This window comes from Rutidosis leptorrhynchoides, chromosome 3 (genome assembly GCF_046630445.1).
Source record: "Rutidosis leptorrhynchoides isolate AG116_Rl617_1_P2 chromosome 3, CSIRO_AGI_Rlap_v1, whole genome shotgun sequence".
NCBI classification, from domain to species: domain Eukaryota; kingdom Viridiplantae; phylum Streptophyta; class Magnoliopsida; order Asterales; family Asteraceae; genus Rutidosis; species Rutidosis leptorrhynchoides.
Genome location: NC_092335.1, coordinates 607,504,742 through 607,518,609, shown reverse-complemented (window position 1 = coordinate 607,518,609; position 13,868 = coordinate 607,504,742). Strand labels below are relative to the sequence as shown.

General features: G+C 34.8%; 2 protein-coding genes across 2 annotated transcripts; both read right to left on the bottom strand.

The window, feature by feature from the left end:
• Nucleotides 1-2,884: 2,884 nt before the first annotated feature.
• On the bottom strand, nt 2,885-4,027 carry LOC139902227 (uncharacterized mitochondrial protein AtMg00810-like). Its single transcript, XM_071884872.1, has one exon. The coding sequence runs from the start codon at nt 4,025-4,027 to the stop codon at nt 2,885-2,887; it is 1,143 nt and encodes a 380-aa protein (XP_071740973.1).
• Nucleotides 4,028-6,594: 2,567 nt separating this feature from the next.
• Nucleotides 6,595-8,697, bottom strand: LOC139898860 (peroxidase 12-like). Its single transcript, XM_071881660.1, has 3 exons — nt 8,405-8,697; nt 7,506-7,700; nt 6,595-7,405 (listed from the first exon to the last, which is right to left on the bottom strand). The coding sequence occupies exons 1-3, from the start codon at nt 8,648-8,650 to the stop codon at nt 6,770-6,772; spliced, it is 1,077 nt and encodes a 358-aa protein (XP_071737761.1). The 5' UTR covers nt 8,651-8,697; the 3' UTR covers nt 6,595-6,769.
• Nucleotides 8,698-13,868: the final 5,171 nt, after the last annotated feature.

Sequence of the window (13,868 nt, the reverse complement as noted above, 5' to 3'; positions counted from 1 at the left end):
ACTATACTGGGGATTCAGTAGTAAGGACTTTCGGTAGACGCTAGACTGATCAGCTAGTGGTCGTGTGCTCGTACAAGCCGCCGAGTCTCTAGTTGGAGCATAGTTGCTAGTTGATTGTTGCCAGTTGATAGTTGCTAGTTATTAGTTGTCAGTCGCCTGTCATGTCAGAGTGCGCAGCACAACTGGTATGATACTGTCCGCTCTGGGCCACAGGCCAATCACCGACAGGCCAACTTGCCCCGGATCGCACCTACCCGCACGGCTTTAAACGCGTCTTACCAGAAGAGGTATCCACATCCTTATAAGGAGTGCTTTGTTTTCCTCTCCCACCGATGTGGAACGAGTCTGTTACAACTCTCCCCCCCTTCGGGACACTGCGTCCCCGCAGTGCACATCGATGCGGGCCCCAGCTCTGAAACCATAAGTAACATCACCATCAGCCCGTAGTATGATATTGTCCGCTTTGGACACAAGCCGATCACCGACGGGCTACCCGCGCACGAGTACAACCCCGGATCGCACTTCTACCTCACGGATTTGCTTCTCGGGTAAACACCCTCAAAACGCGTCATGTCAGAGTGCGCAGCACAACTGGTATGATACTGTCCGCTCTGGGCCACAGGCCCGTAGTATGATATTGTCCGCTTTGGACACAAGCCGATCACCGACGGGCTACCCGCGCACGAGTACAACCCCGGATCGCACTTCTACCTCACAGATTTGCTTCTCGGGTAAACACCCTCAAAATGCGTCATGTCAGAGTGCGCAGCACAACTGGTATGATACTGTCCGCTCTGGGCCACAGGCCGATCACCGACAGGCCAACTTGCCCCGGATCGCACCTACCCGCACGGCTTTAAACGCGTCTTACCAGAAGAGGTATCCACACCCTTATAAGGAGTGCTTTGTTTTCCTCTCCCACCGATGTGGGACGAGTCTGTTACAACTTGTAACAGACTGAAACCCGAGCTAGTTGTAAGTTGTCTATCTTGCCCTTAGGGTTATGCTTAGTTTTAAGTGTTTTTATTTTAATTATTTTATTGGTGTTATTTTATTAATTGGTTAAGACCAGTTTGTGACAAGGGTCCCAGAACATGTTTGTTTTATTTATTTGGACCTCGTTTGGGTTATCTAATCTTGTGCGAAAGATATCAGATAACTGATAAATACCCGTGTGTTGTGGGGTATGAGATTTAATGCCTATTTAAGAGTGTAAATGGTTTTTTTATTCTCATTTCTAGACATTTCCCAAATTTAGTACGTACCTACTCTTTCATCCTTCACAAATCCTAAATTAATCCAAGCTAGAAATTTGATTGTAAGGCTTTAAGGATTGATTCATATCATCCTTGTGATCATCTAATCAGGTTTGTTTACTTGAATCCTTGCTTTGATTCTTGAATAAATGGATTTTTTGTGTTCTTGAATAAAAAGTGTGATTTTAAGCTTGAATCTTCATATTTGGTGTTTGTTATGCTTAATTGATGTTAGAAATAGATTGTATATATGTTTAGTAACTTTCTTGTGCTTAAAATTTGGTCAAAAACACTTAGAAATCAAGTTTTTGGAGAAAAAATCATAAGATCTTCGAAACCCAGTTTGCTACAGTACCCGGGTTGCTACAGTGCCCGAGTTGCTACAGTGTCACTATTTGCTACAGTGTCACTATTTGCTACAGTGTCACTATTTGCTACATTACCGAGTTGCAACAGTACCCGAGTTATTACAGTACCCGAGTTGCTACAGTACCGAGTTGATACAGTGTCACTATTTGCTACAGTACCTTTTATGAAATTGAAACGGGCGTAACTTTCAAACCGTAACTCCGTTTTTGATGAATCAAATATCGTTGGAATCGTATTGAAGAGTACTTTTCAATGGTGAACTTTTAAGAAACTAGATCAAACTGTTTTTAGGTCGAAAAAGGAGTTTTAGTGTGTATGTCGTGTTTTGCACGCACCTGTATGCCATTATTGAATGGAGTCATAATGTAGACTCATAAAATTATGAATATATGGTGTTATGACCTAGTTAATCATATGAAATGATTATATTATTTATTGAATATGTATATTAACTTTGTTTGTGTTGTTCTCAGGTTATAAGGACAAGGAGGAAGCTCAGAAATAATAACTGAGCAGTTGCTGGTAATTGGTGAGTGGGTCTATCTCCGGATAGAGTTTAAGTAGCATATCATGCTACTGTGGTTGATTCTTTTACCATGCATAGTGTATAAATTGCCATGTTAGAATAATATAGTATGCCTGATGTTGTATGTGAATTATGTGTACACTGTGTGAATGGCACCAGTCGGGCCTAGGGAGACTGGGGACTCGAGACCGTGCCTAGGAGAGGTTAGAGTCCGTATGAGGCCAACCGTGCCTAGGGGAGGTTGGGTCCATAGGCTACTGATTGTGGAGTATAGTGTGAATGATGCATCCCCTGCATCTGGATAACTATACTGTGAATTGAGTAGCAGGGACTATCGGTAGACTCAGGCCCGATCAGCTGAGAGTCGTCTGCTCGTACAAGCCGCCGATCCTCGTATTGTCTTATTGTATGCTAGTTGATAGTTAGCATGTGTTGTTGTTAGTATATAGCTTGTGTGTGACTTAAGCTATATCTGTTAGATAGATTTCATTCACTTAGCGGTGCGCTAATCCCCCACATATTCTCCCCTTGCAGGTTTAGGTACTGCTAGTCGGGAAGGGTGCTATTGCAGAAGACATGTTTGACAACCCAACTCTGATGTGGACTTTTGTATAAATAATGTTTTGTGATAACGTAACACCGTTGTGTAAACTTAAACGTAATGACGTGACTTATATTGTGTTTGTTAATAAAGTCTTCCGCTGTGTATTTAAAAAAAAAAAAATGGCCGGTGTTACACAACACGAAGCTTGTCCCGAAATGATTCAAACAACGGTCTTGAGAGGCTTTTGGTAAAAACGTCTGCTAGCTGTAGGGTTGTAGGAACGAATTTTTTATACAAGCGACCCGAGGAGACAAGCTCCCGAACGAAATGATAGTCGATATCGATATGCTTGGAACGCTTATGAGAGACCAGATTCTGACTGAGGAAAATGGCGCTTTTGTTGTCACATAAGATAGTTGGGCGAGTAGGTGGAATAACATGGAGTTCTTTTAACAGGTGAGTAATCCATACTATTTCAGCAGCGGTGTTTGCTAATGCCAAATATTTCGACTCACAACTCGATCTTGCAACACTTGGTTGCTTTTTAGCGCTCCAAGAGACAAGATTTCCACCAAGAAAAATAGAATAACCGTAAGTGGATCTACATGTTTCAATGCACCTTGCCCAATCCGCATCTGAGTAACCAAGTAACGAAGACGATGGTGCATGAGAAAAGGTTAAGCTGAAGATTAAAGTACCTTTGACATATCTAAGCATGCGTTTAACTGCCTGAAAGTGATCCATGGTTGGAGCTTGTAAGATCTGACTTACTTGATTCACGGCATATGAGAGATCCGACCGAGTGATAGTAAGGTATTGGAGAGCACCAACTAAAGAGTGATAGTGAGTAGGATCTGAATATGCAGTACCATGAGAGCTAAAATTTTCGGTAGTGGCTAAGGGCGTAGCAGCTGGTTTGGAGTCCAGCAAGTCAGCACGAGCTAGTATATCTCTAGCATACTTGGTCTGACTTAGGAATAGCCCCGTAGGTCTATCAGTAACTTCGAGACCAAGAAAGTAGTTAAGCTTCCCAAGATCCTTTATTGAGAATTCATCATTTAACCGTGAGATAAAGGTTTGAATAGTAGCTGAATGATTATCGGTGAGGATGATATCGTCAACGTAAACCAAGAAATAAAGAATGCATGAATTACGTTTGAAGATAAAGAGAGACGGATCAGATCGGCTACAAGTAAACCCAAGGCGAATAAGGAAGTGACTAAGGTGTTGAAACCACGCCCGAGGTGCTTGCTTGAGTCCGTATAACACTTTCTTAAGCTTACAAACATGAGACGGAAAGCGAGAGTCGGTAAAACCCGGTGGTTGCTCCATGTAAACAACTTCGATCAAGTGTCCATTGAAAAAGGCATTTTCACATCAAGTTGATGTAGGGACCACTTGTTGAGAGTAGCAAGTGATAAGACTATTCGAACGGTGGATGCTTTAATGACGGGACTAAAAGTCACCGAATAATCCAAGCCAGGGATTTGAGTGAATCCTTGGGCTACTAGACGAGCTTTGAGCCTTTCAACCGAACAGTCCGAATGATATTTCGTTCAAAAAACCCACTTTGAGCCAACAACATTTGAATGTTTGCGTCTCGGGATAAGGACCCATGTTTGATTATGATTAAGTGCAAGCATTTCGCCGTGCATTGCGTTGTACCAAGCGGGTTCCTTTAAGGCATGTTTGTAGGTACGTGGTTCAGTGGTAGTTAATAAGGCATGATGAAGGCATGTGTGTGATAGAGTAGTAGTATCAACAATATGTCTTGGTTTAAATATCCCGGATTTGGATCTAGTTACCATAGAATGCCGAGAAGTAGATGGCACATCAGGTGTAGGAACCGATGATGGCAAAGATGTCTCAGTAGGTGTGGTAGTAGAAGAAGCTACAGTACGAGATACCAAGTCATCACATAATGAACAATCAAGAGGTGCCAAATTTTGTTTATTCACAGGAGCAGGTGACGAGGACACAACTTTTGGAGTGTAAACCATGGATGTAGGTTCATCAAACTTTGTAAACACTAGAGAGGCAATGTCAACAGGTGGCATAGTACCAGAAAATGAAAAACATTTTTCGTCAAATTGAGCATGACGTGTAATGTATACACATCCAATGTTCATGTCGAGACACTTGTAGCCTTTATGTTGATTACTATACCCGATAAAAACACACCCAACACTTCGAGGAGCTAATTTGTGACACGAATAATCCCTTAGATACGGATAAACTCGACTCCCAAAAATCCAAAAATTATCATAATTCGGGCAGGTCTTGAAGAGAAGCTCGAAAGGGGATTGTGACTTGAGTGCAAGAGATGGTAACCTCTTTATAATATATGTGGCAGAAGCGAACGCATCTGTCCAGAGTGATGCGGGAGCGTAAGAGTTGAATAACATTGCAAGCCCGGTTTCGGTAATATGCCTATGTTTTCTTTTGACACGCCCATTTTGTTGAGGCGTGTGAGGGCAGGACATTATGTGTTGTGTACCGTTTTCTAGAAGTAAGGTACGAACTTTATTATTTGTGAATTCCATACCTCCATCACTTTGAAATACCTTTACTTTGCACGAAAATTGAGTTTGAACAAAAGTGAGGAAGGCTGCGAATATAGCAGGAAAGTCAGCTTTCGATTTTAATGGATAAAACCAAGTAAACCGCGAATAATCATCAACGAAAATTATATAATACCGATAACCATTTGTTGATATAACGGGTGTGGGACCCTACAAGTCACAATGTATCAAATCCAACGCATTCAAAGAACGTTTATTATTAATAGTAAAAGGTAAATGCTTGCTTTTCGCAATTTGACAAGAAGAACATAAAGTTGGTTTTGGTAATAAGGAAGTAACCAAAATCCGACGATGTTTATTTAAAAAAGAAATAACATCAAATGAAATATGTCCTAGTCAATTATGCCACAATTCAAATGATCCACGAGCTTTATGAGACTTCAACTTTGTGAGAAAAGCACGTTGACCTCGTTCCAATACATAAAGGTCTTCATGAGTCGACCCGTTGCTATGACTTCCCTTGTGTGCCGATTCAGAATGGTGAACAGCTTATCAGAAAACAAAATGTCAACGAGATTGTCAAACGTTAGTTTGCTAATAGATAATAAGTTCTTGGTAATAAATGGTACGACTATAATATCAAGTAAATGAAGATCTTTAATCAAGGACGAGGTGCCAATATGGGTAATAGGTAAGACAGACCCATTACCAATTGCGACTTTGTCCATACCTGAATAAGGAGTACTAGAGTCCAAGTGAGAAATCGATGGTGTAACATGAGCGGAAGCACCGGAGTCCACATACCAATCTGGAGAGTTATCTGTAACATGACATTGAGCATGGAATGCTTGTGCGAGATTGGCGTCAATAGAGAGTCCCCGAGTTACAAAGGAAGGGAGATCGGGACATTGACTAGCATAATGGCCATCCTTTCTACATAATTGACAGTTAGGCGAGCGACGCCCACGTCCACGGCCATAAGAGTTTCGATTGGATGAGCGACCACGACCGCGAGAAGCATGTGAAGAATTGTGTTGAGAGGTAAAGTACCATCAGGGTTAGATGTTGTTGCAGACATCGTAAGAAAAAAAAAAGCAGCAGAATCGGCAAATAGAATAAGAGGGACCGATGTTAGTCTGATACCATGTGATGAGGGTAAAACCGATTCACCTCCGGTGGGTGTTTTACATTGATGTATTTATACAGTGTTTACAAATAAGGGATAAGAATAAATATGTAACAAACAAGATAACAACTACAACAAACAACCCTAGACTATGGGTTAACAATATCGTTGTGTTTTATCTCCTACAAACATAGTTAATTAGTGATCTAGCAGTAGTTGTTAAAGTATAGAGAAGAAACTAAACGGTTCATAATGGTATATCCATATCATAATATTCCAAACTTTAATATTCCAAACTTTAAGAGAATTCACAAAAACGTAAAATCAATAATTAACATACATTTCCAAACAATATGAAATAAATCATTATTCAATTTAAGCTAATATAGTATGATCACGTTATTCATATTATATTGACATAATTCATCAACGTAGTTCATCTTTCAATCCGAAATCGTATTGGTTCTCTTCCTCAGCCAAATACGAGAAATACTCATTATTATCGGTGTTCCTAATCGAACAATGTGCGCGAATTTCACCTTTTTCACCCGTTAACACTTGAAGTTGTCCCATTTTAATCATGGCTTTCACAAATTCTTCAAAGAACAACTTCTCATCATGTGCAAAACTCTCCACAATCGGTTTAGTCTCTTTGTGAGTGTATAAATCTTGATCGGAAGTAAAAAGACCTTGTCGGTTGATCAAATCAACATAATACTTATTATCAAACTTGATTGGAGAATATATGTCCATAACGGTTGTGGCATCGGTAGTGTTTGTTGGACAAACCTCTTTGAGTCCATGAGCGAAGGTTTTGTCCATAGTGGGGTCTTGGGTGGGGTAAAGGCGATTACCAAATGAGCTGCAGTGGCTCACCCCAATAGTGTGGCCCCCAGAGAGGGCCACCACGTCAGTTGGGGTGAGATTTTTGGTAGCGAGGGCTGATAGGATGGTTGAGGCGTTGCTTGTTGGTGCAGGAAGGTTAGCTAAGGTGGCGTTTTGTGTAGCGAATGTGAGTCCATCTTTTCTACCAAGTGGAACATCGTAGTCGGGCCCACCTGACTATTACAACATTAAATGGGAAAACAAGATAGTTAAAATATTTTTCTCGAAGTATGAGTCGAATGTTTTTTTTTTTAGATCGATTTTAGATTTTACTAACCAGATGAACAGCATCACGAGCCGCAATCGCAACAATATCAGCGCATGACACGACTCTCCCACATTCTCTATGGATTAGACCTCGTAGATCTTCGATGATGTTAAACGCTTGTTTCCTTAGGCTTTGGTTAGGGGGTGCGGTTTGTTCGCTTGGACCACCATGGGATCCATCAAGCAATACAGAAGCATCACATCCCTATGACAATGTAACAAAAGCTACTTACTAGAAAAAGCAAAAGCAAATTAAAAAGGAAATAGAAATCAACAAAATGTCAAATTGCTTGACCATTTCAACTGTAAAAGTCGAAAAGTTGACATATTGAGCTTCCATTTTCTATATCCGTTTAATCTGAAATCATATCTATATTTTTGTCCGTGAGTGTGCCATAAGAACATAATAACTCGTAATACATTAATTTTGGAACAAACTCACATGATAAAAAGTAAAAAACATAAACTTTAATACTACGTAATCAATCATTTTTCCTTCAAGCTCGAGCAAGAGACAGGGAGGATCTAACAGAAGTACAAAATTCTGACTGTTCGGAGAATAAGATTGGTTTATTAAGAACAAGTCGTATTGATGACAAAAAAGACAATACTACCACACTCACATATCACAAATATATACACATTAATTTTCCCATCTCAAAATTCAAAATTTGAACCCCCGACGACCTCACGGCTTAAAAAGGTCACCGGGATAATGCTAGGTCAATGGTCATTTGATAAGAAATCTACGTTTTTGTCTTAAAAAAAAATATTAATGTATTTGATCATTAGAAGTAATTGTATCAAGACAAGCATTATAAATTGCTTAAAAGTTGGTATTTTGATATCTTTGTGGTTTTTATCAATTTGTAACATAAGTGCCAATCATTGTACGAGTTCAATTGTTACCTGAACAAAGCAATCGTGGAAATGAAGGCGAAGTAAGCCGGCGGCTTGACCGATATCCTCCTTAAACACTTTCTTGAGGTGTTTTCGGACAATTTTTTCGAGCTTATGACAAGTCTTGTGATGATAATCCCATGACAATCCTTTCATAACGGGTGCCGAGTAATCGGCATCCGATACATAAAGAAGAGATGAGAATATTAAAAGTGATGAAAAAACTAGAAACAAAGAGCTTGAAGAAGAAGCCATATATGGGTGAAGGAGTAGAATTTGATAAAGAAGGTGGTGTGGTTCATTAATCAGCTTTGAAGAATATTTATAGGGATAGTATGCATTGACCCAAGAAATATGTAGAAAATAAAGTAATGCGTTTTTTGGTGGCTTGATTATCTTTTCGAGTATTTTGAAAAGAAAAAAAAAAAAAAACCATATGAAAAAGAGATGATCAATAGTGATATTTGAGTAGCACTTTGACATAATTACCTAGATAGTCCGTGTAATTTGTTCCAGATTCTAAGAGTCTTTAATTTTTTTATTTATTTATTTTTTTATTGTTAGTTTGCACGAATTACACATTTGGTTTCTCTCACTAACGACCGTTAAATGTAGTCATGTGCTTGACTCATGAGGATAATTTGGTGATTTTATTTTTCTTTTCCTTTCACTTCATTCTTCTCCTTCTCTGGCTACAAACTATTACAGCAAGTGACTCGAACAGTACGAAATGAAAGATCCCACAAAATTAAATAAATCAAATAATAGATGAAACTAAAGTGTTGGAAATTTATGGACCCAAACAACAATCACCAATTCAGATTTGGTGATCCCACAAACAACAAACGAATGATAATAAAGAAAAGTAAAGAAAACGACACAAGAATTATGTGGTTATATGCAATCGGTTAGATTGCTTTAGTCCACGGTCAACTAGAGTGATTTTTATTGATATTTTCGTACATACGGTTTAGGGTTACAATAAGATGTATTTATAAGCGTATAACAACTTAAGAAGCAAGAAAATCGAATTTGGAAGTTTCCTTCCCGTCAGACCAAGGCCGCGGCGCGCCCAGGAGGGGCCGCGTCGCGCCTTCACGTGTAAACTCGAAACAAAAGCTTTTATTCGACTTGACCCCTGTTCATGCTCTAGGTCGCGTCGCGCCTAGGAGAGGCCGCGGCACGCCTTATAGGTGTGACGAATTCCTCCTTTGTTTTGATATCCTTCACACATCTGACAATCTCCCACTTGAAGATAGTCAAAACAATAACCCAAAGCCAAACATTTCAACCAAGAACGTCGAACCACCATTTTATACCTCCAATCAAACACAGGAAGAGCAGACTTTCGATACAAGGTCTTAAACACTACTTGTCGAAATCTAACATCAATAACGCTTTATCACTCTAGTCGACGTCTTCTATTTTCAGTTAACAAGAAGACCAGTTGAAGTTATGCAAAACTTCAACTTCCCAATCGTAACCACCTTAGTACACATATCGGCGGGATTCTCAGTACCAGGAATTTTCATAACAACTAAAGTACCATCTTCAATGAGTTCGCGAATTTTATGATACCTTAGCTTTATGTGTTTCGTACGACCATGAAACACCGGGTTCTTCCCTAAAAGGATAGCACTTTGATTATCACAGTAAAGGATCCAATCTTGTTGAACTCCACCCAACTCCATCATAAAATTCTTCAACCAAACTAGCTCTTTGTTTGCTTCGGCGGCGGCCATATATTCAGCCTTCGTTGTTGATAATGCAACGCATCTTTGGAGTCTAGACAACCAACTAACCGCAGTCTTTCCAACCGTGAAAACATAACCCGTAGTGCTTTTTCCCGAATCATCACATCCACCCAAATTATAACAACCCTCATTTTTTCGTTCTGAAATGACTAAAATACCCTTAGGGTTTCTCTTGTTTGTTCTGTGTAAAATATTAGGGTTGTTATCTGACCACAGTTAATGAACGATAATTAAATGTTTACATTAAATAAACCCTAACCCTAATAATAATAAATTTTATAATAATATTATTTGAATATCTAATTATGTATATATTAGTGTTAATGTTATTAAAAGATGTATAAAAGTATAAGTGTATATAAATGTGGTACTTTTATAAATTATAAAAGTATAGTGATATTAAGTTAAATAGATATAAGAATAATAAATATAATATAATTAAAAAATTCATAAAATTATATACTAAGTATATATATAATAAGAAACTTATATGAATTATAAATGTATAATTAACTTTATAGGTAAAATAATGTTTTAAAAAAAATGTATTATGACATTTATATGACTAATAAAACTACAAAGTAATAATGTAGTTAAATCAAAATTATGTTTATTTATAATAAATATAAATACCAAATTTTTTATAATAAATATATATTTATACGGTTATAAATAAAAAGAAAAGAAAAATAAAAATAAACAAAATAACAAACATAAATCTAGAATATTCTATTAAATTAATTAAATAATTTTTTTTAATTATAGGGCTGACCGAAAATAAAATAAAAAAAATAAAAATAAAAATGTAATTGTGATTGTTTCCAAATATAAGTCTTTTACTTGTTCACCAAGACTTTTAACTCTATAAATACATATCAAAGCTTCATAATTTTTTTTCATAACTTTTTCTTTGAAGCTCTCAAACCCTAGTAAGTTTTGTAAGTCTTTTATTCCATTTATTTTTATTTATTTTCGTTTTTTTCTTTATCTATTTATTTTTTAACCGATATATATTTTTATTTTTAATAAATATGAAACGAATTAAATAAATCATAAATAATACATGATAAATACTTTTATATATTATAGGATTAAGGAAAATTACTTTTACAGATTTATATCACGTTTTTATATTTTTAAATAATTAAAAACAGATTATGTGTATGTATATTATCGATATATGTATATATATGTACAAAAATTAAATAAAATAGTTATAAGGTATATAAATCCGAAACAATAATTTTTTCAGAACTTATTATTATTATGAAGATGATCTAAGTCAAAAACTTTATTTTTATGATGTATTATATATTTATTTAAATTATAGCTCTTCGGCTAGGGTTTTATGTAAACAAAAATCAATTAAAATTAGTAAACGACTTCAATAATTGAAACAAAACTTTTCGTAACATCCTACTGATGTAAAAAGAATATTAAAGTCAAAATCCTAATTTATTTACTAATATAAATATTTATTATATATTTTATCTTTAAACCAATATACATATATGTAGAAAATAGTAATAATTCGTATAAAAATATAAGAACAGTAATTTTTGCATTAAAAAGTATTTAGAACAGTGTTAGATCATTTAAAAATAATTATAGTAGTTTTTGGAATTTTATTTATAATTAAAAATGAATTTAATAAGTACTAAATATGGAAACTATATAAAATTCATAATAAATAGAAAAAGGGTAAATATAATAACTATAAAAAATTTTCTAAGTTTATAAGTATGTAATTAAGCTTCAAAAATATAAAATCATATTTATAAGTATAATTAGTATTTTAATTGATTTTCATAAAGTATTTATATAAACCGAGAGAAAATAAGAAAATAAATATAAAATAAATAATAAAAAATTAATCTAGTTTTTATAAAATTTTTATATAATCATTAGGTTACATAGATACTTTAAAAATTATTAAAACTTATTTATTAAGTATTTATCTATTTTATTTAATTAATACCGATTATATTGGACAAAGTACAAGAAAAATATAAAATAAATAATAATATATATATAATTTTCGAAATTATATTTTTTACAACTTATTTACAGTATATAGAACTTATAAAAATTATAAAATTTATTGTTTAAGTCAAATTAATATTTTATGCATAATTAACTTTGTTTCCATATAAACCGAGAGGATAAATAAGGAAATAAACACAAATAAATATAAAAACAAGGTAGAATAATTTTATAAAATTTTATACAGGTTTTTGCACTAAAGGAAACTTATAGAAATTATAAACTTTATTATTTGATAATTATTTTAATTAAAAACAAATTTAGGAAGTATATATATCTATTTTCGAGATAACTATAATACATATAAATTATAATAATTAAATATTATTGTTTCTAAATATAAAAATCTGTGAATAATTACTTAAATTATAATTATATATGTTACTAATATATATAATAAAAATCTACTAATACATAACCAATTTAATATAATACATATACTTTATAAAGTATATAATATAGATTATACAAATATATACTTTAATAATTAATTTATATTAAATATAATAACATAATAAATCTAAACTTATATACTTAATCTAATATAACTATTAAGGTATAAAATGTAATACAAGTACTTATATACTTAATATATCATAACTATTAATATATAATACTAATTAATTAATATAAATATAATACAAACAATTAAATAATATTTATATAATATATAATACTTATTATATATATAACATGTATTAAATTTATGTACAAGTAATCTATTAAGTGTTGTATTCCTATACACACATACATAACAATAAACATATGTTTAGTCAATCCTTAATACACCTAATATTTTTCATTTGTCAATTAGACAAATTTCTGATTTAGCCTATATATCTCTAGGTTGAAGGCCTGGTATATACTCTCGTTCATTTCATACATGGAATTATCTTCATCTTCGATTTAAGGTGAACTTCATAGCCCATCTTTTTACTATTTCTTAACTGTTTTATAACTTTGGGGTGAGACACATGCTTCTTTTAAACTGTTTTACGCTTAGACGCAAGTACTCAAACTTTATTTTGATCAGTTCAAACTGTTTGCTAACATGCTTTGATTCATGCTTAATCCCTATCATGATATCGTTAATTGCTACGTATAAAGGCAAGCTTAGTTATTGTGATAGCGCTATTGAGGGTGACGTCTCTATCCGGATGACCGCTGGTCAATGGATACATAATAACGATGAACGATACAAACGTGATGTGTTTAAGGTAACTAATGGTTAGTATCGATATCATATACACCAGCACTACTACCGAACTGATTAAACCGCTTATTTAAATCTTGTGGTCTAAAACTTGTTATAATTATTAAACCTATGTTGTTCACTCAACCATTTTGGTTGACACTTTTAAGCATGTTTTGTCTCAGGTACTTAGATATATAGCTTCCACTGTAGAACTCTTCTGTTACTTAGAAGTCAAACCGAGCATTGGGACCAGAGTTAACATCCGCGTCAATGGTGATTTTGGCTGGGTGTTACAGTTGGTATCAGAGCTCTGGTTATAGGGAACTAGGTTACATTAGTGTGACTAACCTGAATAGTTAGGATGCATTAGTGAGTCTAGTCTATAACCGAGTTGTTCATTTGCATTGATTATTTGCATTACATTCTAGATTATGTGCATTAAGTTTACTTATATTTGTTATGCCTAGAACTTCTATACCAT